Below are 26,836 nucleotides of genomic sequence, written 5' to 3'. Positions count from 1 at the left end.
TTAATTTATTATGTTTCTTTTCTGTTTTTGTTACTGAAGTAGTTGCAGGTGCAAGTAAAATAGCTCAATCTGTTTGTGTCAATATTCCATGGTCCAAAAATACAAAGACAAACTTTTTAAAGAGTATCTTTACTGAGATTCTGGCAGTAGTTTTATATAACAAGACACATCCGCATAACAGGTCTGCCACTGAACTTGCTTAGAGTAAAATCAGCTTCAATATGAAGCTGTTAGTTATCAAAACCCTGCTTTTTACATGCTAAATATTTTCAGCAAGTGTGCATTTTATCACAGCAAATGAATTTACTGTAAGAATAAAGTAAATACATACATGAAGCTCCACACCTGGAACATAATTCATAAAAAAAATCACTAGTTACAACTGAATACCTGTACGTTATTTAAAAATGGTACAAAACATACAAAATAATTCTAAATATCTCAATGGCAATGCAAAAGGAAAAAAGCTACCAGTGTTTGCCAGAAATGTTCAGTTAAACTCCAAATTACTTTAAATGATATAATGCATATTAATAGCACAGTATTCAGCATCATTTCAATTAAGTAGAGGTAAAGTCTTTAATTTTTGGATGTCAAGTTATGCTGCAGTGTGTCACTGCTCTTACTTAATGCAGAAGTACATGCTAGGGGCCCAGAATTGTTTATTCAGGAAAAACCTGCTGATACCAGTTCTGATCTCCCTAGGAAATATAGCTGTTGTACTGTTAAAAATAGATAGATTTTGCAAGGATCAAAGGCACCCTAATTCAGCTAGCCAAAATGGTGACACTCCCAAAAGAAAATAAAGGGCAAAATTATCATAAATACTTCTACAAAAGTAACCTTTAAAATTGTTACTATTCTATTCCCATTTCACAAATGGCATTAGTAGTCACCAAGTATCAATAGTCTTATGTTATATTCCTCAAGATGAATTTTTTATTTTATTTCTGCAGATTTAAAAATTAGACTATATTACTAACTTGTTAAAACACTATTTTTAGTATCTAAAAGGTTGCATTCTATTTCCTAATATTTTACATATTAGCTGGACCACCCTCTCTTATGATTTTAAGCTAACACTGGCTACTGTAATTAAAAGAATTTTGTACCCCAGGTATTAAGCAGCAGGCAACAACAATGGACTTTTGGGCATAGTAGCACCTGGCTGGCTATTGAAAGTCTAGTAATATTTCTAAAACACTGGAAAACTCATGCAGTGTGGTAAAGTTTGCGATAATTTTCACAGTTGAAGTTTCCTTTAGTCATTGCACTTTTGTTGAAGGGACACGCTTGATTTTTAAGTGTTATTCTGAATCTGAACTTGAACCAGCTGTCTTCTTTTTCTTCTTTTTACCGTGTTTCTTGTGCTTCTTTCTCTTTTTTGTTTTATCCTTTAAAACAGTTAAATAATGTTAGTTATTTCATAAGCCAAAACCCATTTATTAAAATTCAGCTAACAAAGTGGTGTAAGAACCTTGAAAGGGTATTTGTCCAAAATTATTTCAGATAAAAGATTACTACGTAAATAAACAGTATAAAACAAAAAAAAAAAGATAGAATACTATGAATGATTTTTTTAAAGTTAGTTCTGTTTTGGTCTGGTAAGAGGTCTGAAATAGTCATTGTCTCTAATTTTGTTTCCTAATCTTTTAAGTCACATGAACACTTTATACATTTTTGAGAAATCAATAAGATAATGGGTGTTTGTGATGCAAATGGCATTTTGCATACTTGTGAAAGAGCAGGGTAGGAAGCCCTATTTAATCACATTTTAGTTAGATTTCCCCATTCCTGACAAAGTAAAATAAACTGTCTTAGGCTCCAGCCTCCAGCACTTATGCCTCATTTAATTTGGGATAATGTAGGAGCTCAACTGTGAAAACCCTTATACAGTCAAAGAACGGCTGCCGGATCAGGACCGAACATTAATACTCTAAACTCAGAAACACATATACTAGTAGAACCACCCTCTTGTCCTTAATCAGGCAAAATTTCAGCAGTTCTTCCTGAGTAAGGCATGCAGGACCAGGTTTACGTTGTATGCTATAACAATGATACAAAGAGTTGTCACTCAATACTATATATATCTGTTCTACTATACACAAGATATACAGCTTCCGTGCAGTATACAATGTATGTAATGTACATTTATTTCAAAGAAAAAGCTCAACACATCAGCCACTGGGAGTCACGTGGCTGACAACCTGCCCAACTCTGGAAAATTTATAACTTCAAATCCCTATGTAGATTCCTTACTGAACAAAACAGTTTAAGAGAGATTAATGCAGAAGGTCCTTGTAAAGAAATTAAACACAAGATCCTCATCCCAGCTCCTGACCCACTGTACTGGGTAAAAAGGCCAGAGAGGCGTAAAGGGATGGTAAAAGCCCCTTATTCAGTTGGAGGAGCATTTCCCAGCATATGCACTACTGGGACAGCCTTTGGAGGACTCTTTCCCAAACTCTGGCATAGAGTGTGTGCCAGGGGAGGGACTCAGTATCCAGTGTCGGGGAGAATGAGCATTGCTGGGGCCCACAGGGCAGTTACTATAACCTACATAGGCCTCCAAGGCTCTTCAAGTTATGCCAGGGGCCCCTGCAGCCACCCCAAATCAAGAGGGAAAAAAGGTGTTTTAAAGCTGCCTTAACTTCTTTTCCCACCCTCTTTCTGGGCTGAGAGTTCAGTGCTGCACCTTATAGGGTATGTCTAGTCCAGTGCATGAGCTAGCCATACTCAGGTGGCTAGCCTGTGTTGCAGACCACACTGCAACATCCACACTGGTATTTTTAGTGGGTTAGTTTGAGCATAGCTAGTGTATGTCTGTCTATCCAGTCTGAGAAGCACACTCCCAGATGCAACGTAGACAGACCTTATGAGGCATAGAACAGAATATCTTCCTACATATTGTGGAGCAGGATGTATATTATAAACCCGATATGATATACGCTGGTAATGTTCCATTTTATTAATGTGAACGTAAGTAAACAGATTTGACATTTACTCCATCTAGAAAATAACTTTTCTACTCATACATATCTGTATTTAGATAACACACAGATAGCTCCAGGAATTATTTTGGGGAAGTTCTGGGGCCTGTGTTATACAGGAGGTCAAACTAGATAATCACAATGGTGCCTTCTGGTCTTGAATCTACGAATACAGGGCCAAATTCTGTTCTCAGGTACACTGATGTAAAGGCCAAGGAGCTTCCAGAAGTAGATTGAGTTATTCTCGATTTACAACTGTGTACCTGAGAGTAGAATTTTCCATAAAATGTTCAACTTTGTAAAGGGTGTTGTCCGAGACAACAAAAGTACATGCTAATTTCTTACATAGTTAAGACACTTTCTAAAAATATGAGAATAGGAATGATACTTGCTGTTACTTTCTCTCTTTCTTCACTGTTTTTTTTCTTTTTCACTTGTACCTAAAAAAATAATTAATAAGCTTTTGTGGCCAAACAATATTTCCAAAAATACCTGTAAGTAAAAAGTTTTAGCTTTGGCTATAAAACATGATGGCACAATATGGTACAGCATATAATGTTGTAACAATATGAAGAAATACACCGGGATATCTGTGCTATTTTCTGCAAATCATTCTAGCCAGTATCATCCGGTTTTGGAAATAAAAAATGCTGAGTGCTTTCAAGGAAACAATGTCTGTCTACTTATACAACATATAGCATAGCAGGGAATTACCATGTAGATGCCAGTAAAATTATTAAAACTACCTATGTGAAAAAAACCCATAACAACTCCAATTTTCCCTAGCCTTCACATAGTCTGGAATTCTATATGGAAAACAGAGTGGATAAAAATGGATAATTTAAATAAAATCAATTTTTAAAATGTAAATTAAATACAGGTTTAATTTTTAAAAATAAAGCTATTTAAACTTGAATTTGAAATTTACCTCTGAAATTATGACAACCTATTTTGGACTTAACTTACTATAATATATCAAAATTATTTAAATTTAAAATAATAATATTAAGCAGTACACATTTGCTGCTGAAGTTTTAAAGAAAGTCATACTACTGAACTGGAGGAAGTCACTGTTTAAGTACCTGGAACCAAAGAGTCTGCTGAAATGCTAAACCAGCTTTTGACAGCGGTAGCCTCTTCTGCAAGTGCAAAGAGAATATTTTCTTCCTTTCAGTTTATACCACGTTCAATTCAAAGAACAGTTGATTCAAAGTTAAGAAACCAACTAGGAGTTGAAAAAGCACAAAAACTTGCTTTCCTCTTTCAAGCTATGAATAAAAGCTAGGAGTGAGAGGATGAGCTCTACTAGTTTTACAATCCTAAAGGAAACTGTGTCCAGAAACAAATCAATTAAATTCACTAACTACAGGTATTTCCTTTGTTTAATACATCAGTTTTAAATACGAAACATGTTTTGATAAAAAGAATCAATCAACCATCTAGTAAATGTCTCATTCATGATTTTTGCTAAACATAATAAAAAAGAGTAAAAATTAAGATCTCAATAAAATGTACGGTAAGCTAGATAACTGATGAATAAATGTGTATCGATACAGTGTATCCTACTAAGAGGTACAAAACTTAGTGTACAGGCTAAATTAGGTGTAAATAAACATGCTGTAATGGTTATCAACCAATGAAAATCAACCTTTAATAAAAAGTACAAAAGCAAAACAGAGCTAAAACTATTTAAATCAAGGTTTCCTGCTTACCGATTTAAATCATGATTAAAATTGGTGATTACAAGTACTTGATTTAAATCAATCCACTATGATTAAAGGATCTCAATATTAGAACAGGGACTAAACTCAAATTAACCCTCTTGATTTAAAAAAAACAAACACTGCAAGTGTAATCAATGTCCAGTGGTAATGAACATTAATACAAGTGAGATGGAAATCCCCTGCCTTTGTACACACACTAATGAAATGACAGTCACATAAACTGTCAATATGTCAAGCATTTAATGTGATGTTAGTGAATATTATGGTATTCGGAATTTTAACTATAACAAAATAGTTCAAAATAATCAGTAAGTGGTAAGTGTTCTAACTTTAATGAATTGCAAGAGTCCTTTTTAAATAGGCTTGTGCTTATACAACTTTGAGATAGGTCACATTGCTGAAATCCAATTAAACTGAGCTAGAACAGCTTCAGGATAATACATAATTTGCCACTTAGTCTATTGATGAGTTAAGTACAGTCAAATTAGTTTACTCACTTATACACATTTAACTTACCAAATATACTTTTTTAAAATTTGAAATTTAGGTTGTATTTTCACACTGACCTCCTCTGTAGGATCTGACTCTGATAGCGATTCAGATGATAAAGGTCCATTCCCACGATCAATTTTCTTCCTTTTCCTACTAAGACTTTTGTTGTCCTACACAAAATAAAACACATAAGTATTTTGTTTGCTGGGAAAGTGCAGCCTTTAAAATAATACAACACTTAGACTGTGACAAAACCACTGACTTTAACGTTTCATTTAAATTATGGAATCATAGACATGTAGGATTAGAAGGGACTTCAAGAGGTTATTATTGAGAAACCAGCCAGTTCTGCAAAGGACTGAACTTTGGGGGAAAATCTACTTTATTAGGTAGGAAGGGTAACTACTGATAAGTGTAGACCTAGGTTTACGTTTTATGATTTTGTTTTGTATTGTAAGTACTTGTTTCCATCACTCTCTCTCATTTCTCATTAAATCTTTATTCTTTCTTAAATAAACCTTCTTTTGTTTTATTTTAAGTTCTCACAAATGCTCTGTGGTTTACAGGAGCAGTAGTTTACGCTAACACTCATCTTTGGGTGCAGAGGATCCAGAAATTCTGAGAGTACCTAGTGTTAGGGCTGGATATCACAGGGAATTGAAGTGCACCTACTGTTAACCTGCTGATGAAAGAAGGAATGGTATAAGCCCAGAGGAGAGTGCTGAATGGCTGGCAATGTTAGAGAGATGATGCCCAGCTACTATAAGAAAGACTTCTCGCTGGAGGCAGCAGCTAATAAGATGACTCTCAGTCCTCGGTGTAAATTCAAACAAACAAAACAAAACAAAAAACAGAAGACCACCTGAAAGCCACTTAGACATTTGTTCTTAAATTCACCCTATCTGCTTGAGCAAGTTTGCAAACTTGCCACATAACTAGCAATTTTTGCACTCGGCAGCTATTGGGACCAGATTTTCTTAAGAGCTCAGCACCCAGCAGTTCCCATTGGCAATAATTAAATAGAAGCTGAGGACCTTTGCAAATCTGTCCTCAGATGTGCAAGCATAGGTTCACAACTGCCTTACCCAAGATCTGTGCCTCTGTTTAAAAATGTGGTTCTTTGTCTATATTTGTATAAAATGCCCTTTTGAGACAGATTTTTATTTTTCAAGTACTTAATATTTTACCTTTTCTCTTTCATGTTCTTCCTTTGATTTTTTCTTTTTTGTGCTGTCCTAAATAGAAGGTGAAAATAATTAATTTTACATAATGGTTTCAGCACACAATGGTATGAATCACAACAGAATCTTGACCAGATATATTACACTGGATAAAAGGGCCTACTTTTCAAAGCTGTTATGGTTGTTCTGGGTTACAGTCTAACAAATTGGTCTGAGATATTTTACCTGGCAATTCACATGAGCATTATGAAAAAACTACCATTTTGGTACAACTGCTTCAGTCCTTGCCCTGCAGTATAAAAAGACACTGCTCTTACTCTGGTAGGCCTGTGGGGAATCAAGGAATAGAATGCTGCTCAGCAGAACATACATACAACCTATATAGGAGGTCAGCCACCATCACTCTATTCCTAAGAATCTTAAAAAAAACCACAACATGCTACCACGGCAGAGTCCACAAGTGTTGGGTGAGAAAAGAACCCTTTGGGAGATCCTAGGGGACAGGATGAAGCCTAAGATGAAGCATACTTCCAATAGAACAGTTCATGTTCTGCTTTCCCATTAGATCCCCGTGTATGGAGTGCCTCTCTGCTGTTCCTTCCTGTCTGGTGATAATACAAGACAAGTAATTTCTACTGAAAGCGTAGCAAAGAGGCATATTGTGCATGACCCAGTAGAAAAGGCAGAATGAAAGCAGGGCCAACAGAGTGAAGAAAGTATCAGAGATGGAGAATAACTAGGAAGGAAGAAATGGTAAGGTTGTGAGTCTCTCCACCCACCTCACCTCAGCTGACAGGAGAGAGAAAGAACGGAGACTTCTGTCCTCCAATTCAGCAGCAGGAGGTGTCTAAATGTCGTGTCCCCCCCCATCGTGTGTGTGAGGGATGAATTTTCAAACTTACATTAACAAAAACTGGTGTGTGTATGTATGTGAGGAATGATTTAATCATTTGATATCTGTGGATGAAAAACACTATATAAAGAGCTAGTTGTTATTATTTGTATAGCACATACACTAAGCTAGGTACTTTACAGATAAATGAAGACAGGACTGAGCCCCAAAGAGCTTTCACAAGTGGCTTCTTAGATTACCAGTGTTTATGCCAAAAATATAATTTCTACCTGATATAGTGTAAAGAACTGTTGACAGACTCCTTACAATTTGTTTATTTTCTAGTTTACACAGGATGAAGTCCAAAATTCATACCAGAAAGTTTAATTAATTGGGTATGCACGACTCCAAATAGAGCAAAGAAAAGGGAAACCTCCCCATAACTGCATTTATGAAAGGCTCGATTTGTGCTGCAGAGTGTACAATTTCTGAAGGGAAAGTACTTTTCCCACAGACATCTGGTAAGGCAGTACACCTCTACCCCGATATAACGCAGTCCACAGGAGCCAATAAATCTTACTGCGTTATACGTGAAACCGTGTTATATCGAACTTGCTATGGAGGGCAGGGTAGGGAAGGCTGTGCCGCCCTAAACAGCCTGGCCCCGCCCCCTTCCTGCCCCCACCTACTTCCTGCCCCCTGACTGACCCCTCAGAACTCCCGGCCCATCCAACCCCCCCTTCTCCCTGTCCCCTGACTGCCCCCCAAGACTCTCTGCCCCTCATCCAACCCCCCGGCCCTGGCCTGGCCCCCTTAACACGCCGCTCAGAGCAGCATGTTGGAGCCAGACATGCTGCCACCATAGGCGCCGACTCTGTGGGTACTCCAGGGCTGGAGCATCAATGGAGAAAAACTGGTGGGTGTAGAACACCCACTGGCAGCTCCCTGCCCTGCCCCTCCGCCCACCTCCACTCCACCTCTGCCTCCTCCCCTGAGCGTGCTGCCGCCACTCCGCTTCTCCCCCCTCCCTGGCTTGCTGCGAATCAGCTGTTTGGTGCAGCAAGCCTGGGACGGAGGGAGAGAAGGGGGAGAAGCAGAGCAGCGGCGCGGTCGGGGGGGAAGGAGGTGGAGGCAGAACAGAGATGAGCTGGGACGGGGAGCGGTTCCTCTGCGCCCCCACCCCCGTTACTTGCTGCGGCCCTCCCCGCACGCCCCCCCCCCCCCCCCGCAGCTCACCTCCACTCCTCCTCCTCCTCTGAGCGCGCTGCCTTTAAAAAAACTTGCACAAGCCTGGGAGGGAGGGGGGAGGAGGGGAAATGCTTTACCGTGTTATATCCGAATTCGCATTATATTGGATCGCGTTATATCGGGGTAGAGGTGTATTTTAAGCACTGGTATCCTGTCAGACCTTCATTTAAAAAAAACCCCTACACGTGAAAACAACACACTGACAAAGAATTAAGACATTTATAGGTTTTAAATGTTAGCTTATTGTACACTAAAACAGAGCTTGTTTGGACAGGAAATAAGGCACATTTATAATTCGAAAGTTAGTGATAATAGTTTGGAATCATTGACAAGTCTGCTCTCTAAAGATCAAACTATTCCTTTCAGCCAGCGTACTGAGCTCAAATAAGGATAATACTTCTTGGAGTATGGAAGCAGAAGGCTGGAAGCACTGCTTGCTCCCATAAAGTAGCATTGTATGTTTGAAAGAGAAATAAAAAAGTGGATATGCAAAACCAAAATCAGATAATGTTTACAATATAAAGGAAAACTTCCCAATGCTAAAACATCATTACATTTTACCTTGCTGTCTGATTCAGAATCAGAAGTAGAGCTTTCAGAAGATTTCCGCAAGGAGCGATACTTCTTTTTTCTCCGTTTTTTCCCTTGTTTCTTATCCTATCCATAAATGTTTTAGAGAAAAAGTTTGTATGTGTTCATAGTGAAGCTATAACTGAATATTCAATCTGAAGAACACAGAAACCCAAGGTCCTATGTGTAAGTATGCTCTCTTGATGAATACCGCACTACAGAGATGACTGGCTCTTAGAGTGGATGATATTCATAATATTTCTGCATTTATTCAAAATTTATATTAGTGATAAATCCAAATTTTTCTAGTTTCCTTGTTTATTACTTTTTTCCAAAGTATATCATAGGGCCTGACTCTTCATCTTCAAAGTGATCTAGCCTAAAATGCCATGAACAGATTTTTTTCAAAATAATAATTGTGTGCCTGGGTTTTATTTTTAATTTAGAGGGGAAATTATCTTTCTTTAAAGAAATGCCAAATAACACACAGTTCTCTGTAAAAATCAAAGTGAATCCAGTTTATAAACCTGCCACTCAAAATAAATAGCGTTCATACAGAAGTTCTTATTTGTAGTCAAGAGGATAACCTTCCTTAGTCAATGCATAAAAAGGTAAGAGTAAAACATTTAGGTAGATGCAGCCTAAAAATCTACATGTAAAATATATATACTGCAAAAACTATTGTTAAAAAGTTATCATGAACCACAATTACACTCATTTTAAAAAAGTTTCATTAGTGTTCTTTTAATATGTTGCTATAAAATATATTTTGGTGCACAGAAAAATCTATTAATTGAACAGATATATTAACGTCATGTTCATTTCTATACTTCTTTGCGCACTAGAAGTTTCTTTCCTCGCTGTAAAGAAAGAGGCAAGTCTTCTATCTCCCTGTGAGAGCTCTGCAGACTTGCCTTTCTTGTTCCCAATTATATGCTTCCTTTCTTCAAAGCATCACTTGAAAGCCACCTTGGGGCTTGCTTTATAACCCACTGTTTCACAATAAATAAAAGGGATTGCTACTACCACTCCTTCCAGCTATCTCTGTAGCACTCCTAAGTCTCTGTTAGCCTTCTGAGTGAAGCATCAATGCTAAGGGACCTAATCATAGGCTCAGAGCTCTCAACTCCCTTTGAATTCAATGGAAGTTGAGGGCCCGCAACGAACTGTGGGACCAAATGTTAGTCTCTTACACAAGAGCGGAGAGCACAATTGTGAGGCCAGAAGTTAATTCTTTTAACAAGTTTGTTTGAGTATTGCGTATTCACTATATTATCGTGTATTAATTTGGTTATAGGAAATATCAGGTCTTTAACTCATTTGCCTTTAAAAAAACTACAGTTATAGTTTCAGATCTCACAGATAAACCAATACCCCTTCATGTATAATTAACAGGGTACTACCAGACAAATTATCTAACTGTTCAGGCTACTGTTCCTGAGATGTAGGGCCATGAATGGTTACTATTAATCAAAAAAAAATTATGGCCCCAGTCCTGCAACGACTTACTCATGTGCTTAAAAGTATGCACTGAGCAGTTCCACTGAAGTAAATGGGACAGTTCATAGTGTGTAAACAGATGCATAAGTAGTTGCTAAATTGAAGCCTCTGTTAAAATGCTGACTAATCTACAACCACTATTTCCATGTTAAAACAAGAAGCATACATTTCTTCTTGAATGCACCACCCTAATAATAACCTGAATAAGAGAGTAAGTGGCACAAGCATATTCTAGAATTATACACTAGCATATTTTCAAAGAAAACAGAAAAATTACAATTCTGGTATGTTAGTTCTCACCTCATCATCAGAATCAGATGAACTCCTGGAAGAATCAGAGCTTGATGAAGAAGAGGAAGATGAAGACAACTTGACCAAACACAACAAAAATTAAAGCTTGTGAGATGCAGCATTTTGTCTGTTTGAGAAATAGTTAAAGGAACATCCAAATACTCTCCCAAATGCTTCTGCATTTGCAAATGTTATCTGTAGTGATCTTAGTTCCAAGAGTCTAGCCTGCAGAGATTTTCTTAAATTAAGCTGTATGAGTGGTATTTCCTCAAGCAAACAAAGGTGTGGCATTCTAGCCAAATGATCTATTTTTAAAGTAAGACCTTCTTATTTTTAAACCTTTTCCACTCAAATACAAACTAAACTACCACTCTCAGATAACAGGCAACACAAGCATAGTTATTTAAACATCTACCTAAAATACCAAATTACACTCTTATTTTGTCTTTTCAGGAACTCAAGCCACGTAAAACTTAAAAACCTGAAAACTTTGCTCACCCTATTTGATTTCTTCTTTTCCTTTTTCTTTTTCTAAAAAGAAAGAGATAATTTTGTTACATGGTATCATGATCTCTTGACATATGTCACAGACAAGGAAAGTAGTTCTGAATTTGCATTTTGACCTGTATTCTTTGGTGATGGCTGTTTCAGTGCAAGAATGTCACATCAGGAAAATCCAACTCATGAATACTTTACCAGACTTAAGATATTTACCTCATTCTTTTTGGAGGAACTCTCATTTCCACCTAATAATTTCTTCCTGTGTTTTTCTAGTTCTTTCTTCCAATTCTGAAAAACAGTGATAGTGACCATTGGCATAATTTTCAAACCGGTGTTAACAAGAACCTTTGAAATATTTCATCTGTGACAGAGCCTCCAAGTATTATTTTGCAAGTTTTAAAAAGATAATTCAACTAATCCTAAACCTACAGGATTACATATTTCATTTTATATAAACAGATTAATATTCATTTGACAAAACTTGCTAATGTGCTCCTTGATCTGTCCATTATTTAAACAAAAATATATACACAAACACCTTAATTGACTATCTGTATTAGGATATTAAACTTACAACTATACATACATAGTTCACTGTAGCAATGTGAGTAATCCGCTTTTTAAAAATCAAGTACCACCAAATATGAGTGTCTCTTTATTCAAAAGATGGTGGGTAAGGATCTGGACAGCCTCTGATGAAAAGATTTCACATTGAATATAGAGGTTCACACACTATTGCTTCTGTAAATCGAGTGCACTGCACCCACCGGGGTCTCCCTGCATTCTTTCTCCACCTCCCCTACACCACCAAGCTTCCTGTGTGCCACCCTTATTGAATGTTCTAGGTATCAAGGGCCAGAACCCTATAAATTAGGGGGAAAATCAGAAAACAGAAAGGGGAAAATGGGGGACACCTGGAGCCCTTGCCATCTGGTTAGCACAGCCACAGCTTCACACACCTCTGGACTGTCTATCATTCAGGCAACTGGTTGATAGCACCCATCACCTTCCAACAGAACAATATCCCCCTGCTCATCCTCCCAATAGACTTTAATGTGTCAAAGCCCTGAATGATGCATCTCTGAAACAAATAATAATGGGTAGGTTTGAATGCAGATGTCCACAAAACCCCTGGTGTGAGTGGGAGGATGGGAGACCCTGGTATGGTGGGAAGGTGGAATTGGGGTCACAGAACTCAGGAGGCGGGGAAGGGGAAGAGTGCGGAACCCGGTATTAAGCAGGGGTTAAGCAGAGCTTCTGACATGTGGGAAAGAATGGGACCTTGGTAGGGTGGGAAGGTGGAAAAGTGAGCACACAGAATCCAGAGTGGATAGGGGAGACTGGGGAACCTCATGTGGCTGAATGAGGGGTAAACAGAACTGTTGGCAAGGGGGAGCAGAATGGGGGATCTGATATGAGAAGTGGAGGAATGGGGGACCACACACAACTCCAGCAGGGGGAGACTGGGTGGCAGTTACAGGGAGTCCCTGAAATATGAGGGGCATAGGAGGGGGGTACACAGGAACACATGGAGTGGGATGCAAGAAGGCCCAGGGATACGCAAAAAGCTCAGCCTACAGAAGCTATGAGGTGTGTGGCCCTCTAGTGTATTACAAGAGCTCAAATACTATTCAGGTGGCACTTTTTCAAAACTAGACCTGACCAGATATATACTGTAGAGAACAACTCTGCATTAGCAGGGGAAAGGAAAAGATGGTTTTTGCTCTGTAACTGCTGTAATTCTAATTTAAATATTTTAATAACAAAGTTAGCTCATGAAGAATCTTACACACACACAGTGGGCTTTTCATCCTGTTAATGACAGTGGACACAAAGTGGAATAATTTTTCTAAATGATCCACCAACACAAAATAATCAAATCACAAACCTCATTCATCTTTTCTTCAAACTCAGCCAATGCCCTTGATCCTTTCTTTTTCTTTTCTAGTTGTTCTTTCACTTCTTCCCTTTATATAAAAAAAATACATAGATTTTACACAGATATCTATACATCTAAAACACCTGCACAGACATTAAGATTTTTTTTTTAAATTTCCACTGAAATGCACAGACAGTAATCCAAGTTGTTTCTTCAGTTTATCTTTAGCTGAATTTCCCATGAAAGGAGACAGAATTATTTTTAGGTTATGTTACAATTTACATATCTTAAAGGCTAGGTCCTGTAAATAAATTCCTGTTCAGCATCTAGTCCTTACTTTGGTGATAGGTAATGTATGCTTGAATCTGATGTATAATAAGATAAAATGGATTGAACACAAGATAATTTTAGTAACTCATCTTAAGAGATGGTATAATTCTTAAGACGACAATTCTGCAAGGTAGAATTCAATTCTGAAAACGTATCCAGAAAAATTTCTTTCCATGTGTGATACTGTTAAAATTACTTAAAAAAAAACTGGTGAGGACACACCCACAATTCAGGTAATGGTAGCTGTGACAAAAAATAGAGGCGTAAAGTTTTTCTATTCTTAGGCCTGGTCTACAGTAAAAAGTTAGGTTGATGTAAGTCAGATGATCATAATGGTCCCTTCTGACCTTAATATCTATGAGTAAGTCACCTTGCATCGACTTATATCACTTGTCTACACTCAAATTTGTCTCAGGTCGATGTAAGTACTCTATTATGGCAAGGCAATAACACCACCTCCCCAAACGGCATTGAGCCATGGTTGACCTACTGAGGTCAACACAGCATGAGTGTGGACACTGCATGACCTACGTCAACCCTAGTCCTCCAGTAGCTGTCCTGCAGTGACTGCTCTAATCACAATTGTGAACTCCTCTGCCTGGGGGTCACAGAACCCAGAAGCCACACCCTTTCTCTTTAAAACTCCCACATATTCCTAACTGCCCACCTTGGCGAGCACACCTAGCAGCTGTCTATTGTTGTGCGCAACTGCCCAACCAACCCTGCAGGCTCCATGCACTAGAAGCATGCCTGCTTGGAGTAGACAGGACGTATTGGATCTCCTGGGCCTTTCAGGGAAAGAGTCTATGCAGGCTCAGCTAGACCAGTCGTGGAAAAGTGGTCATCTATGAAAAGACTGCTTAGGGGATGCAGGGTATGACAAGGAATGGAACTGTGCTGCACAAGCCACCGGGCCAGAGAGCCCAACAATTGACCAGATGCTGAGCTGCAAACTTGCCACTTTTACACCAAACTGCATGCCATAATTGGAAGACACCCCACCAGTACCCCGCAGACCACTACGGATAACTCTGAAGAGTCCAAGACACAGACCACTGCTGTGAACAGTAAGGAGGACGACAAAGGTGAGGACACGCAGCTGGGGGGTTTCAGCTATGCCAGGGGTCCCCAACACGGTGCCCGTGGGCACCATGGCGCCTGCCGGGGCATTTTTGTGCGCCCATAAGGCACCCCACCGCCGAAAAGCATTCCCGTTTCTCGGTGGCGGCGCTTATTGCCGCTGCCGCTTCTCGGCGGTGGCATTTCAACGGTGGGGTGTCAGGTGCCCGCCACAGTCTCCTGGGAATAGCAATAGAAAGGTCCTGGGGACCACTGAGCTATGCTGTGAGGCAGGATCTTTTTTAGACCCCACCGCAGTCTAGCCAATCCCACCAGACAAGCATGGATGAGCCCAATGAAGGGAAAGGAACCCCAGGCAAGAGTACATGTGCATTTTTCCTTACAATGTTCAAATGTAAAGACTGTGACCCACCCAAGACCAAATTAGCAGGACACAGGCATCACGCTGTCTAGAGTGGATCACAACCGTGAGTGCCAACCTCAGGGCAGACTGTCAAGAAACAGGGCATGAACCCCAAACTTAGATTTCACCAACCAAGTAATAAGTGTGAACTCTTCAGGCACGATAACGGTCTTAATAGGAAGCCACAGACAGTCCCTTTGGATACTCTGATCTATCTTACCACCCTGACAAGACTGCCTCTGTCATAGATGGTTTTTTTTAAACCAACAATCACAATAATACACAGGTTACTTCCAGTCCCAAAGACCAGTCATTTATACCCAGGTCAACTGTACTAAGATCTCAAACCAAAGACAATGCTTTTAGCCAATCTTGTAACAAACTAAAGCTTTAATAACTAGGAAAAAGAAATGAGAGTTATTTACAAGGTTAAAATAGGTAAATGTACACACACTAATGAGGTACAATCTTAAGTTCAAAAGGTAATGGAAGCTTCTATAATAAGCAAGCTTTTATGTCTTTTAGGGCTAACCCAAGCCAAACAGCTTGGGGACCTCCTGCTTATGTTTAGGAATCTTTGCCTCTTAGAATCCAAACAACATAAAGATACCAATATCTCCTTAACATGCATTTTTATTCCCTTCTCCCAGCATTCAGGCTGTGATGGGACGGGGTTGTGCACATACCCTCTTCAGAGGTGTGGAAGAAGCAATCAACAAACTCTTTTGTTCACAATGGCTTGTCTGAGGTCTGTAGAGCTTCTTTTTTGGGGGAAGAAGATAACACCTCTTGTGATAAACTACCATTTCACACTTGGTAATGTGTCTCCCCTGACTGTGGGGAATTTACAGTCTTTGGCTATGTCTACACTACACAGCTTTTAGTGACATGGCTGTGTCGCTACAGCCATGACGCTAAAAGTTGCGCAGTGTAGCCCCTGTTTGTCAGCTCTCCTGCCAACAAAAAACGTCCACCCCCAACAAGCGGCGTTTCTGTTGTCGGCAGGAGAATGCTCCTGCTGACAATACGTTGTTCGCACTGACACTTGTCGTGGTAAAACTTTTGTCTTTCAGGGTTGTTGGGCTGCCTTTTCTTTTTTTTTTTTAAAACACCTCTGAAAGACAAAAATTTTGTCATTCAATTGCCAGCGTAGACATAGCCTTAGCAAACATTTTTATAGCTACAGAGCAAACACTGAAACATTACCTTATAACATGGGATATTATAAGTAGGATTAATACATGCGGCATCCTATAAGCATTCCATAAAGTCTAAACACATTCTTATAACTCTAATATCTATTTTAACAATACTAACACACATGTGAGCCAGACTGGTTTCCAGCTATGTATCTGTCAATGTTCAGTGAGGCTATGGCAAGAACTGGCACCTGGTCTGCTGGCATCACAACAGGTATCGACTTTTCATTGTTTTACTCATTTGAGATAAGGCAATGATACAACAAACAGAGGTAGAGTTGTCATCTGCATTTCATTCCCCTGTAGGGCTGGCAGGGAGCAGGCATGCAGAGCAGTTTGTTACGTACATAGGGATGTCTCTTGTAACCTCCTGAGAAATCTCATGGGAGGCACTCTGCAATCCTCTCCTGAAGGTGTCTAGAGATAGCAGTCTTATTTCTTCCTCTGTGGTAGGACACTACCATGCCACTCTATTATGACTTCGGCAGGCACCATTGCAATAAACAGGCTATTGTTCATAGGAGAGATCAGCTAAAGTCACCACTGCCTGTGGAAAATAGTGCCTGGTACTCATACACATGGAAATAGGGGCCATACAACCAAAAAATTCCCTCCTCATCCCCCTCTGCCCCCGCACTTCCCCATCAGTGGTCCATACTCCCCAGGGGTGGGGCTGCAGGGCAATGCTGTGCAGAGATACTCCAAAACTGAACTGTCAATAAGCTAGTCTTATTTGAAACTTTTATGGGAATAAGGGAAGGGAGTTCTGAAACTTATTTTTTGCTTTCTGTTGTAACTGTAAATCCAACGATACATCTATCTGTAGCTGCTACCTCTATGGCCTTGAGTGGTCCCCTGCGGAATACCTGACCATGATAAGGAGGATAAAAAGCGGACTAGAGAGGATATGTTCAGTGAGATCCTGCAAGCCAGTGCTGCACTGAACTGTAAATAGAGGGCCTGGAGGGTAAATATTTCAGAAAGTATGAAAAAGGAAAGAGCAGACAGGAGAAAGGCTCAGGTGTCCCCACAGGAAAAGGAGAGGGAGATGCACTCAGGCAGCAAACACAAATGCTGCAGACTCTTGTTGACATATACTCAGCTCTCTCTGCAGTCAATGAAGAACTCCAATTTAGCAACTTGCTATGGACTCCGACATTCCATGTGGCATCATGGGCTGCATCCCTACCACTCCATGCCAGGGGACAACAGTAAGGACAACCACAGCCTCACATGCACTGACATGGGAGAGTCACAGATGGTGTATGTGAAGCAAAAATGGACTGAAATGGACAGGAATGTTTTCTACCTTTCTGATTTTAAAGTTTTTATTGTATTTTTTTAATTACACTTTTTTGGCACTGTTTTAGGTATGCAATACATTTCTATTTTTTGGAAATAAATTTATCTTTATTACTTCATAACATAGTGAAGAATCCCTAGCGCTACTCAAAGTACTAACTGCATTTAACTCTACAGGATGACAGAACTCACAGGTTCAGTGAGTAACAGTGTAATAAATTATAAATGTACAGAAAGCACCACACAATTCATAAGTTCATTAAAAGACTGTTCAATATTCATAAATGTACACTAAGCACAAACAATTCGTAAGAGCCCCTAAAACTTCAGGGCCACGAAGAGTACAGCCCACACTACCACATCAAAGTTATTTTTTCAAGGGCTCCCTCAGCTGCATAGCTCCATGCTGAGCTCATGGTTCTTGTGTCTGGCTGTTCAAACTCAGTACACAGGCACTCCACCTCCAATCTCATAAATAAATATTGAAAGGCCACTGGATGCTGGCAATCTATCAAAAGCACATTCAACTGTCATTCTGCACCTGCTGAGCTGGTAGCTGAATCTTTCTTGGGTGCTGTAAAGGTGGACAGCATATGGCTTCATGAGCCAAGGAAGCCAGGGGTTGGCAGGGTCCCCCAGAATCACTACTGGCATTTCAACACTGCCAATGATAATCTGCCAGTTGGGAAAGAATGTCCCTGCTTTCAGCTTTCTGCAGTCCTGTGTTCTTAAAGTTGTGAGCATCATGCAGCTTCCACACTGATATCGCTAAAGCATCCTCGGTGATCCATCTACAGTTGCATAATCAAAGAAAAGTATCCCTTTCTACTGATGCTCTCTGTAGCAACGCAGGCCCATGCCAAAATAAGGAAATGGGTGCCATCTATGGCCCCACTGCTGTTCAGGACCCATTTCTGCAAATCTATCCACTATGTCCTGCATGCCACCAGATTCAGAGTCCTGCATAGCAGAAGACGATTAATGGCCCTACACACCTGCATAACAACTCCCCCCACTATGGATTTTACAACTCCAAAATGATTTCCCACTGACTGGTAACAATCTGGTGTTGCAAGCTTTCATACTGCAATCGCTACTCACTTCTCAACTGTCAATGCAGCTCTCATTCTGGTGCCTATGCCCTGGAGGGATGGGGTGAGCTGGCACACAGATCCAGGAATGCTGCCTTTTGCATTCAAGAACTCTGCAGCCACTGCTCGTCACCCCAAAACTACATTTCAATGTCATCCCACAAGTCAGTGCTTGTTTCTCCAGCCCAGAAGTAGTGCTCCACTGTCCCTAGCTGCTCCCTGAATGCCACCAATAGCCCTGAATTGATTTGCACTATGTCCCTCAGCAATCTATCCTCAAAGAAATCATCACATTGCAGTTCTTCCTGTGGGTCTGCAAATAGTAGAGGACTGTTCGTCCTGTGTTTGCAACTTTCATGACAATTGTGCAGAACTCTGTGGGCTCCATGCATGTGTCACAGTTGGTGGACAGTGAGAAGTGCTGTGCCCAGGTTTGTGGGATTTAAAAAAAAAAGATGTAAACATTTTGGGATATGGATGGCATTATGTGATGGAGAAAGCTGCATGATGGTAACTTGACTCCTTGCTCCTAGTCATCCCTGTGTGACTCAATTCTGTCCTAAAATGCATTGCAAAACTTTCCCAAAGAACAATGCACCAGACAGTGACACACTGGGATATTTACGGGTGCTACACCACACTGTGCATCGACACAGGAGTGGTGAGTATTTGCAGTGCTGATGCAAGCAGCCAAGTATGCACATACATGCGCAATATACTAACTCGGGTGACTTTCTGCCAATGTATCTTGGGTTAACCAAAATTTGTAGTGTAGACATGGCCTGAGAAATTGTTGCTAAAAATGCCTCTGGATCAATTTAATATATTCCTTTTCAGAAATGGTTGCTGAAATACCATCATCTTATACTGTAACCATTTTTTAAAAATATAAAGTTAGGACTGATATTTAGAAAAAATGCTTTGGCCAGACACTAGGAATCCCTTTATAAAATATCACAGTGTATGTTGAGAAGGAGGGCACTTAACAAGATAGTATCTTTCATCAAATAAGTGGTTTTGCAGAAGGAGCAATCAGATATTTCCACACTTACCATGTAGGCCTTGGTCTGTTCAGGTAGTCCTGTATTGTTGGCCCTGCAGATTGGGAAGGACCTCGTGATCTGGCCATGGCTATAGGATTCATATAAGCCTTGGAGATGACAAAGCAAAGTGAGAAGTAAATTGAACTACTTTGCTGCAGAAACAAAAACCCACACATAGAATTGTTTTCAGTAAGTAAGGAAAATTGTATGTTTCTTATTGATGGAAGGCATTTAGCCAGAGGAAAATGATGCTTCAAGCCGATATGCAGACTCAACACCATGTTTCCAATTCAGAATTACATAATCTACTTAGCCACAAAAGGAATAAGGGCCTATCCAGGGGCCTAGTGATACTTAGCGCTTCTTTTGTAAAGTGCTTTGAGATTTCAGGATGCGATGCTCTATTACAAAAGTATTATTACAGTGCCATATATCCCTAGTCTCTTACTCTCTGGCACGGCAAAGGTAGTACATTCAGGCCTTAGACTCACTTTGGCCAGAAACAAACTGATGGTGGCACACAACCAAGACTGTATTAATTAGTGATAATATTACCACATAATAAAACTACTACATTTGGGATTTGTTTTAAACTAAAAACCCTAATAGATGTAAATAAACAAAACTTTGGTGAATTTAGCAGCATTTAAGTACTAAATCATATGTTTTAACCCCAAATATATTCAAGTTAGCAACAGATCAATTATAATGGCTTTATTAATCAAGCTTTGTAATCTGTTCCTCCTTTTCACATCTGTGTATTCTCTTTATATGCACTTCAAAATGTGGTAAATTTTATAACTCCAAATATTTAAAAAATCCCCAGTTTACCTAAGTAAGGAAGTGATTCCCTAACAATTTTTTAAAATTTTGGTTCATGAATATACTAGAAGCATATGGCCACACTAATGCTTGTGTGCATACATCTTCCTTTCTCTAGGCAGATCTGTATATACAAATAGATATCATGTAAGCGATATTAAAAAACATTAAGTATGAAAAGTCAAGAGCACTCAGAAGTTAAAAAATGCCACAATTAATGTTGTCTGTGCAACCCAAATTCAGTCCATTTATGTGTACATGATGATACAGTCTATAATCAAATAAGCACATATTATTTCTTCCAAAGGACCCCTGCTTCATTCAGTGCACATGATGGACAGTGTTCATTAGCGAAAGGCTATTCAAGATTTTGTTTTCTCCTTATGTTCTGAAGGCAGAATTATCAATTTCCTCATGGGCTTTTCCATGGCACTCATGACTATACTATCCAACGGCTTTACAAAAATGAATTTATTTTCACAACACTCCTCTGAGATAAGGGGATATTATCCCCATTTTACAGATGGGAAATTGAGTCAGGGAGAGATTAAGATCAAAGTATAATTTTGGGTGCCCAATTTGACACACCTAGGACCTGATTTTTCAGAATATTTAGAATTATATAGCACTTTATATGTTCAAAACACAGCTCCCATTGACTACAGTAACAGATGCGAGTGCTCACACTTCTACAGGTCACACCACATGTCTCAGTCAAACACCCAGAAACTAAGTGGCTTGCCTAACATCACATATGAACTTTGTTGCAAATGCAAAAGGGATTGAAGCCATTCTTTCTCTTCCTCTAATCATCTGCCTCAATAAGCTGTATAACTTCCAAATTCAACAACAAACCAATCAGGGGTCCTACAGATAACTGGCCCCTTCACTATACAACCCTTATTCATTCTCAGAGCAGGTCCACCCTATGCACTCAATGAGGCAGGGGTCTTGTGTAAAAAACAGAATGTGATCATGTGATGAAAGACTGTATTGTAATATATATGGAGAAAGTGGCCAAATTAAGGTTTCATAGGGAATCTCCTAACTTTTGGGTGCTTGAGTTTGCAAACTTGATAACGATTTTTTAAACTTTTTTTTAAGAGTTTAATTTCCCAGATTTTTTTAAAGAGCAAACAAACAAAAACCTAGACATTCTATCATGTGATATCATACTGAAACCCACATGGTTCACCAGCAGGGTTGGACCCTTTAGATCTTCTGCCACTTGAGCTAACTGAGTAAACAGCAGCAATAAGTAAATAGTAAGTTGTCATGCTTTATGTGGACCAGTACTAGAAGAGAGGAGACATTTTAACAGCAGGTTACACAGACATTTGCTAAATGCAGAGGAACGGTGAGACTCAGGAATCTTGGGTTTCATTCTAAGCTCTGGAGGAGAATATTCTCTAATGCAGGAGTTCTCAACCGTTTTTCCTTTCTGAGGCCCCTCCAACATGCTATAAAAACTCCCCACCTGCCATAGCAACTGTTTTTCTGCATTTAAAAGCCAGGTCCAGCGTTAGGGGGTAGTGAGTAGGGCAACAGCCCAGCGCCCAAAACCACATGTGAAGGGCTCAGGCTTTGACTTTCTGCCCTGGGCCCCAGTGAGTCAAATGCCAGCCCTGCTTGGCAGATCCCTTGAAAGCTGCTCGTGACCCCCTCCAGGGGCCACAGACCTCCTGGTTGAGAACCCCTGCTCTAGTGGGCAGAGGGTCTTCTGTGCTTTCCCCCCACCAAGCATGACACCTTCTGCCCCTTTCCCTCCAACCTGTCCTTGTGTCAATATGAACTAGGGTGGTGATTTCTGTTATTTCATTTCTACTGTACCAGTGGTTTGCATGGTGCTTTATGCACACACAAAAAAGAGAAGGCCCTTGCCTTAAGCCTTGTCTACAGTAGAAAGGTTTGTCAGTATAACTATACCAGCAAATACTCCTAGTGTAGGTGTAGTTTACACTGGCAAAACAGGTTTCAGAGTGGTAGCCGTATTAGTCTGTATCAGCAAAAAGAACGAGGAGTACTTGTGGCACCTTAGCGACCAACAAATTTATTTGAGCATAAGCTTTCGTGGGCTAAAGCCCACTTCATCAGATGCATGCAGTGGAAAATACAGTAGGAAGAGATATATATATACACACACACATACACAGAGAACATGAAAAAATGGGGGTTGCCATACCAACTCTAATGAGACTAATCAATTAAGGTGGGCTATTATCAGCAAGAGAAAAAAAGCTTTTCTAGTGATAATCAGGATGGCCCATTTCAAACAGTTGACAAGAAGGTGTGAGTAAGAGTAGGGGGAAAATTAGCATGGTGAATTAGTTTTTAGTTTGTGTAATGACTCATCCACTCCCAGTCTTTATTCAAGCCTAATTTAATACTGTCCAGTTTGCAAATTAATTCCAGTTCTGCAGTTTCTCGTTGGAGTCTGTTTTTGAAGTTTTTTTGTTGAATAATTGCGGCTTTTAGGTCTGTAATTGAGTGTCCAGGGAGGTTGAAGTGTTCTCCGACTGGTTTTTGAATGTTATAATTCCTGACCTCTGATTTGTGTCCATTTATTCTTTTTCCTAGAGACTGTCCGGTTTGGCCAATGTACATGGCAGAGGGGCATTGCTGGCACATGATGGCATTAGTCTCTAAGGTGCCACAAGTACTCCTCGTTCTTTTTACTGGCAAAACAGTTCTTTTTCTGGTACAGCTTATACTCAATTTTTTTTTACTCAGGGAACTATATCAGCAAAAGCACACTTGTTTGCCAATAAAACTGCATCTGCACCAGGGCTTTTGCCAGCATAAAAATGCTGTAGAAAAATCACACTCCTAACTGACATTAGTGACAAAAGTTTTGTAAACATGGCCTTACAGTCCAAGGCCTGAATACTATCAATTTCTCTTTGCAGGGAGACCACTATGCTCACAAGGAGCCCCACTAAAGTCACTGAAAGGATCTGTCTGCTGGGAACATCTTGCAGGATCACAGCCTAAATTTGAAATACAGACAAAGAAGGGAGAAAGGCTGAAACAAAATAATGTGATTTGGTTTATTTTTATCACACAGCTTATTAGTTGCAAAATTTGTATTTGAATAAGATTAAATGAAATATGAACATCTGGTCAAGTATAAAAGTATTTGTAGATGGTTAGTGGTGGGTAGCTAGTTGAAAAGAGGAAGTTTTAAGGAAGGACCTGAAGGACAGGAAGGTTGACAACCTAACATTAAAGTCTGATCCTACAACTAGATCACATGTGAGGACGCCAACACTTATTTTGAGGAATAACCTACTGAAGTCAACAGAGCCTCTGTGTAGACAAGGATCTGTGCAGAGAGAAGGACCCATATGTATCCAATACTTTAGGCCAGAGGTCTTTGTTTTGTTTTATTTTGTTCCATAGATCGGCTTAGCACACTCAATAATAAAATAATATTGCTAGGAAAATGTCTTTGCAAGGAACTGGCCAGCACCCTAACTTTTTTCACATGACAGAACACAAAACAGATATCAGACAGAAACTACGTATTGTCATTAGTGATTTGTGCTAGATTTGACTAGGAAATGAACAGTTCTATCACATATGACACAAGTAAATTCCTTGGGTGGCCTAGCTGCCCAGTTTTGAAAGAATACATGATGCACAATATAGAATTTACGATCAGTGGAGAAAGGTCTTTTACTCTGCTGGGAAACATGCCAGGCCAGGTGAACGGCACCACATGCCTTACCCAAGAATCCCATACTGGTGATGGGAGACATTTTTGGCAGGACAATTATATTGTAATCATCATCATCATCGGCTCCCAGTTTATATCGACAGAGTCAAGCCTTTCATGCGGCCAAGAACCGCCATTGTGATATATGACGACACGGATATTGTGCGGATATTGGGGACTGCCCCCCATCTTGCGATCCCCAGACTGCAATTTTGCAAATATACTTTAGACCGTTCAGCAACAAGAGCCCCTCCTGGTCTGACCCTTGCGCAGACCCACCATGGAGCAGGGGGAGGCCGGGGTCCCCGCACAGCCCCACGCCCGGTGATACGCCGGCGCACTCGGGGGGGAGGGGGATGGGATGGGGCGCCTGGAGCGGAGCAGGGCTCACCGAGGCCCCCTCCCCCTCAGCTGAGGGGCTGGTGGCCGGGCCGGGCTGAGCCGAGCGCTACACCCCGGTCTCCCCGGGCCAGGCCCGGCCTGAGGCGCGGGACGCAGCAGCGCTTCCCCTGGCGGCCTCCCCTCGGCCCTGCCGCCACCCCGAGCCCGCGCCCCTCGTCACTCACCACCCGGTTATCCCGCTTCCCCATGGCGGCGCCGCACAGACGCCTCGGCTCCGCCGCGCGCTCCCGGCCGCGAACTCGAGAGCAGGAGGCGGCGAGGCCCAGCTCGGCTCCCCTGCCCACGGCCCAAGCGGCGGGCGCACGGCGCCACCTGCAGGGCGCGCAGCGCTGGCGCCCCGCCGCCCGCGCCCGGCCCGGCCCCAGTCAGCTGGGCTCCGCCCTGGGGCTGGGCCTGGCGGCCAGGCCGAGGGTGTTACGAGCCCCCGCCCCCCAGCCAGCCCGTTGCTAGGGGCACAATGCTGCCGCTCCCCGCCTGCCTTTCGAGGCGGCCAGCACCCTTGTCGGATGAGCGGGCGGCACACGGAGGGACAAGCAGCTGAGGCCGAGCAAGCCATTGCAGAGAAGCTGACCCCCTGCCGCAGTTTACGCCACAGCTGGGTTTGGGACAGGACAGTAACCTGCCCAGCCCAGGTGATAGAGGGGAAGTACTGCCAGGGAGTGAGGTGTCAAAAGAGGAGGTGCAGGCACAAAGTGAGTGCAGCAAGACTCGGCCTGGAGAGTATTCATCCAGTTCAGACAAAAGCTAAGAATGAAGGAAGGGGCCGAGCTGCCAACAAAGATAAGCAATTTCTTCGTCAGCTGGCGTACTGGAGGAAGGCACTAGGTAGGAGGGATTAAAGAGCAGTAAACCTTCCTTCAGTATCAGGTAGTCTGGTTTAAATGATCATCAAAAATAGAATCGTAAAATACCCAGAGGAATGTGATGTGACAGGGACAAACCAGTGTGCTTTCTACAGAACAAAAGCCTGCTTCTCCAGCTTAGTCGTCTTTGAGCAAATCAACAAAATAGTGGCTAAAGGAGAATCCGATGTCACATTCAGACTTTCAAAAAGTCCTTGACAGTGGCTATTAAGTGGCAAGAGGCTAGTAAGAAAAGTAGGGCAATGTTGTCACTGCAAAAAAAGGCTGTGTTTTTTATACTGAAACAGCTGACTCAAGATAGCTATCTCACAGTGGAGACAACACATTTGTCCTTGATGTAGCTAGTCAGGCGGTATAGGGTTGGGGTAAAAACATACCATTTTTAGTGAAGGCATAGGCTAAGAAATCAGGACATGAGAGGTTAAATTCTGTCATGGATTAGGAGCTCACATAAAGGTGTATCTACACTAGGAAAAATGGTGTTTTCTTACCACGGTTAGCTAATACTTGGTAACTCATGATAAAATGCTAACAAAAACAAGGAAGTTTGTAGTTTTCAAGTGTATTAGAAGGTGGAGATAAACACTGGAGGGAGAGCCTAGGATTTACCTCAACCTACTAATATGTGTTAAAATCTAAACTGCCCTGTCTTCACTGTGATTTTACCATGGGTATTAGATAACACAATAAGAACACACTCGCCACCCCCCTCCTACCCCGCACTTGAAGACAAGGCCTAAAAGGTAGAAAACTGAGATTAGGAAAAAATGGTCAATTTTTAACATAATGTTCCCAAATTTCCTTACTAGAATTGGTGATGTTGAACATACTTATCAGTAGCTGGGAAAGGAAGTGAAGAGTGAGATCGCAACCCCTGCAGAAAATATAGAATTGTTCACTTTTGACAAGACTAGAGAAGATTGTGAAGAACTTCAGCGAGGTGTAATAAAGGCAGGTGAATACACACCACAATGGCAAATGAAATTCATTACTGAGAAATGCAAGGTAATGTGTACTGTAAGGAAAAAATTTTAACTACTCCTACACATTGCTGTGTTCTAAATTAACCATCGTCACTTTAGAAAAAGACACCATTCTGGGTGTCTCAAAACCTCTGCTCAACATACAGCAGTGTGTTTAAAAAACCAAAACCAAACAATATTAGGATATACAGAGAATGGGATGGAGAATAATACAGAAAATATGTCTTTATATAGAACAATGATATACCCTTACCTAGAATACTTTGTTCAGATCTGGTTACTCTATCTCAGTGGTTCTCAAACTTTTTTTTTTCGCTGAGGGCCTTGGTGGACCACTTAAAGTTGGAGAACACTTCAATCTCTCTGGTCATTTGATTACAGACCTAAAAGTTGCA

The 26,836-nt window shown here is 40.8% G+C and overlaps 1 protein-coding gene across 3 annotated transcripts; it reads right to left on the bottom strand.

Moving 5' to 3' along the window:
* Positions 1-1,257: 1,257 nt before the first annotated feature.
* On the bottom strand, positions 1,258-24,914 carry FAM133B (family with sequence similarity 133 member B). Of its 3 annotated transcripts, none has more exons than XM_074945929.1 (11): positions 24,760-24,914; positions 19,666-19,763; positions 13,218-13,296; positions 11,543-11,617; positions 11,327-11,359; positions 10,838-10,906; positions 9,029-9,124; positions 6,394-6,441; positions 5,281-5,376; positions 3,379-3,430; positions 1,258-1,394 (listed from the first exon to the last, which is right to left on the bottom strand). In XM_074945929.1, exons 1-11 carry the CDS (start codon positions 24,781-24,783, stop codon positions 1,390-1,392), a joined length of 675 nt encoding a protein of 224 aa, XP_074802030.1. In that variant the 5' UTR covers positions 24,784-24,914; the 3' UTR covers positions 1,258-1,389. The 3 variants fall into 3 exon arrangements, with proteins under 3 accessions (XP_074802030.1, XP_074802028.1, XP_074802029.1); XM_074945927.1 differs by having other exon boundaries at positions 3,383-3,430; XM_074945928.1 differs by lacking the exon at positions 24,760-24,914 and adding an exon at positions 21,665-21,773 and having other exon boundaries at positions 3,383-3,430.
* Between the last annotated feature and the right edge of the window lie 1,922 nt (positions 24,915-26,836).

Source organism: Natator depressus, chromosome 2 (assembly GCF_965152275.1).
Source record: "Natator depressus isolate rNatDep1 chromosome 2, rNatDep2.hap1, whole genome shotgun sequence".
Taxonomy (NCBI): domain Eukaryota; kingdom Metazoa; phylum Chordata; order Testudines; family Cheloniidae; genus Natator; species Natator depressus.
This window is presented reverse-complemented; position numbering and strand designations above follow the sequence as displayed.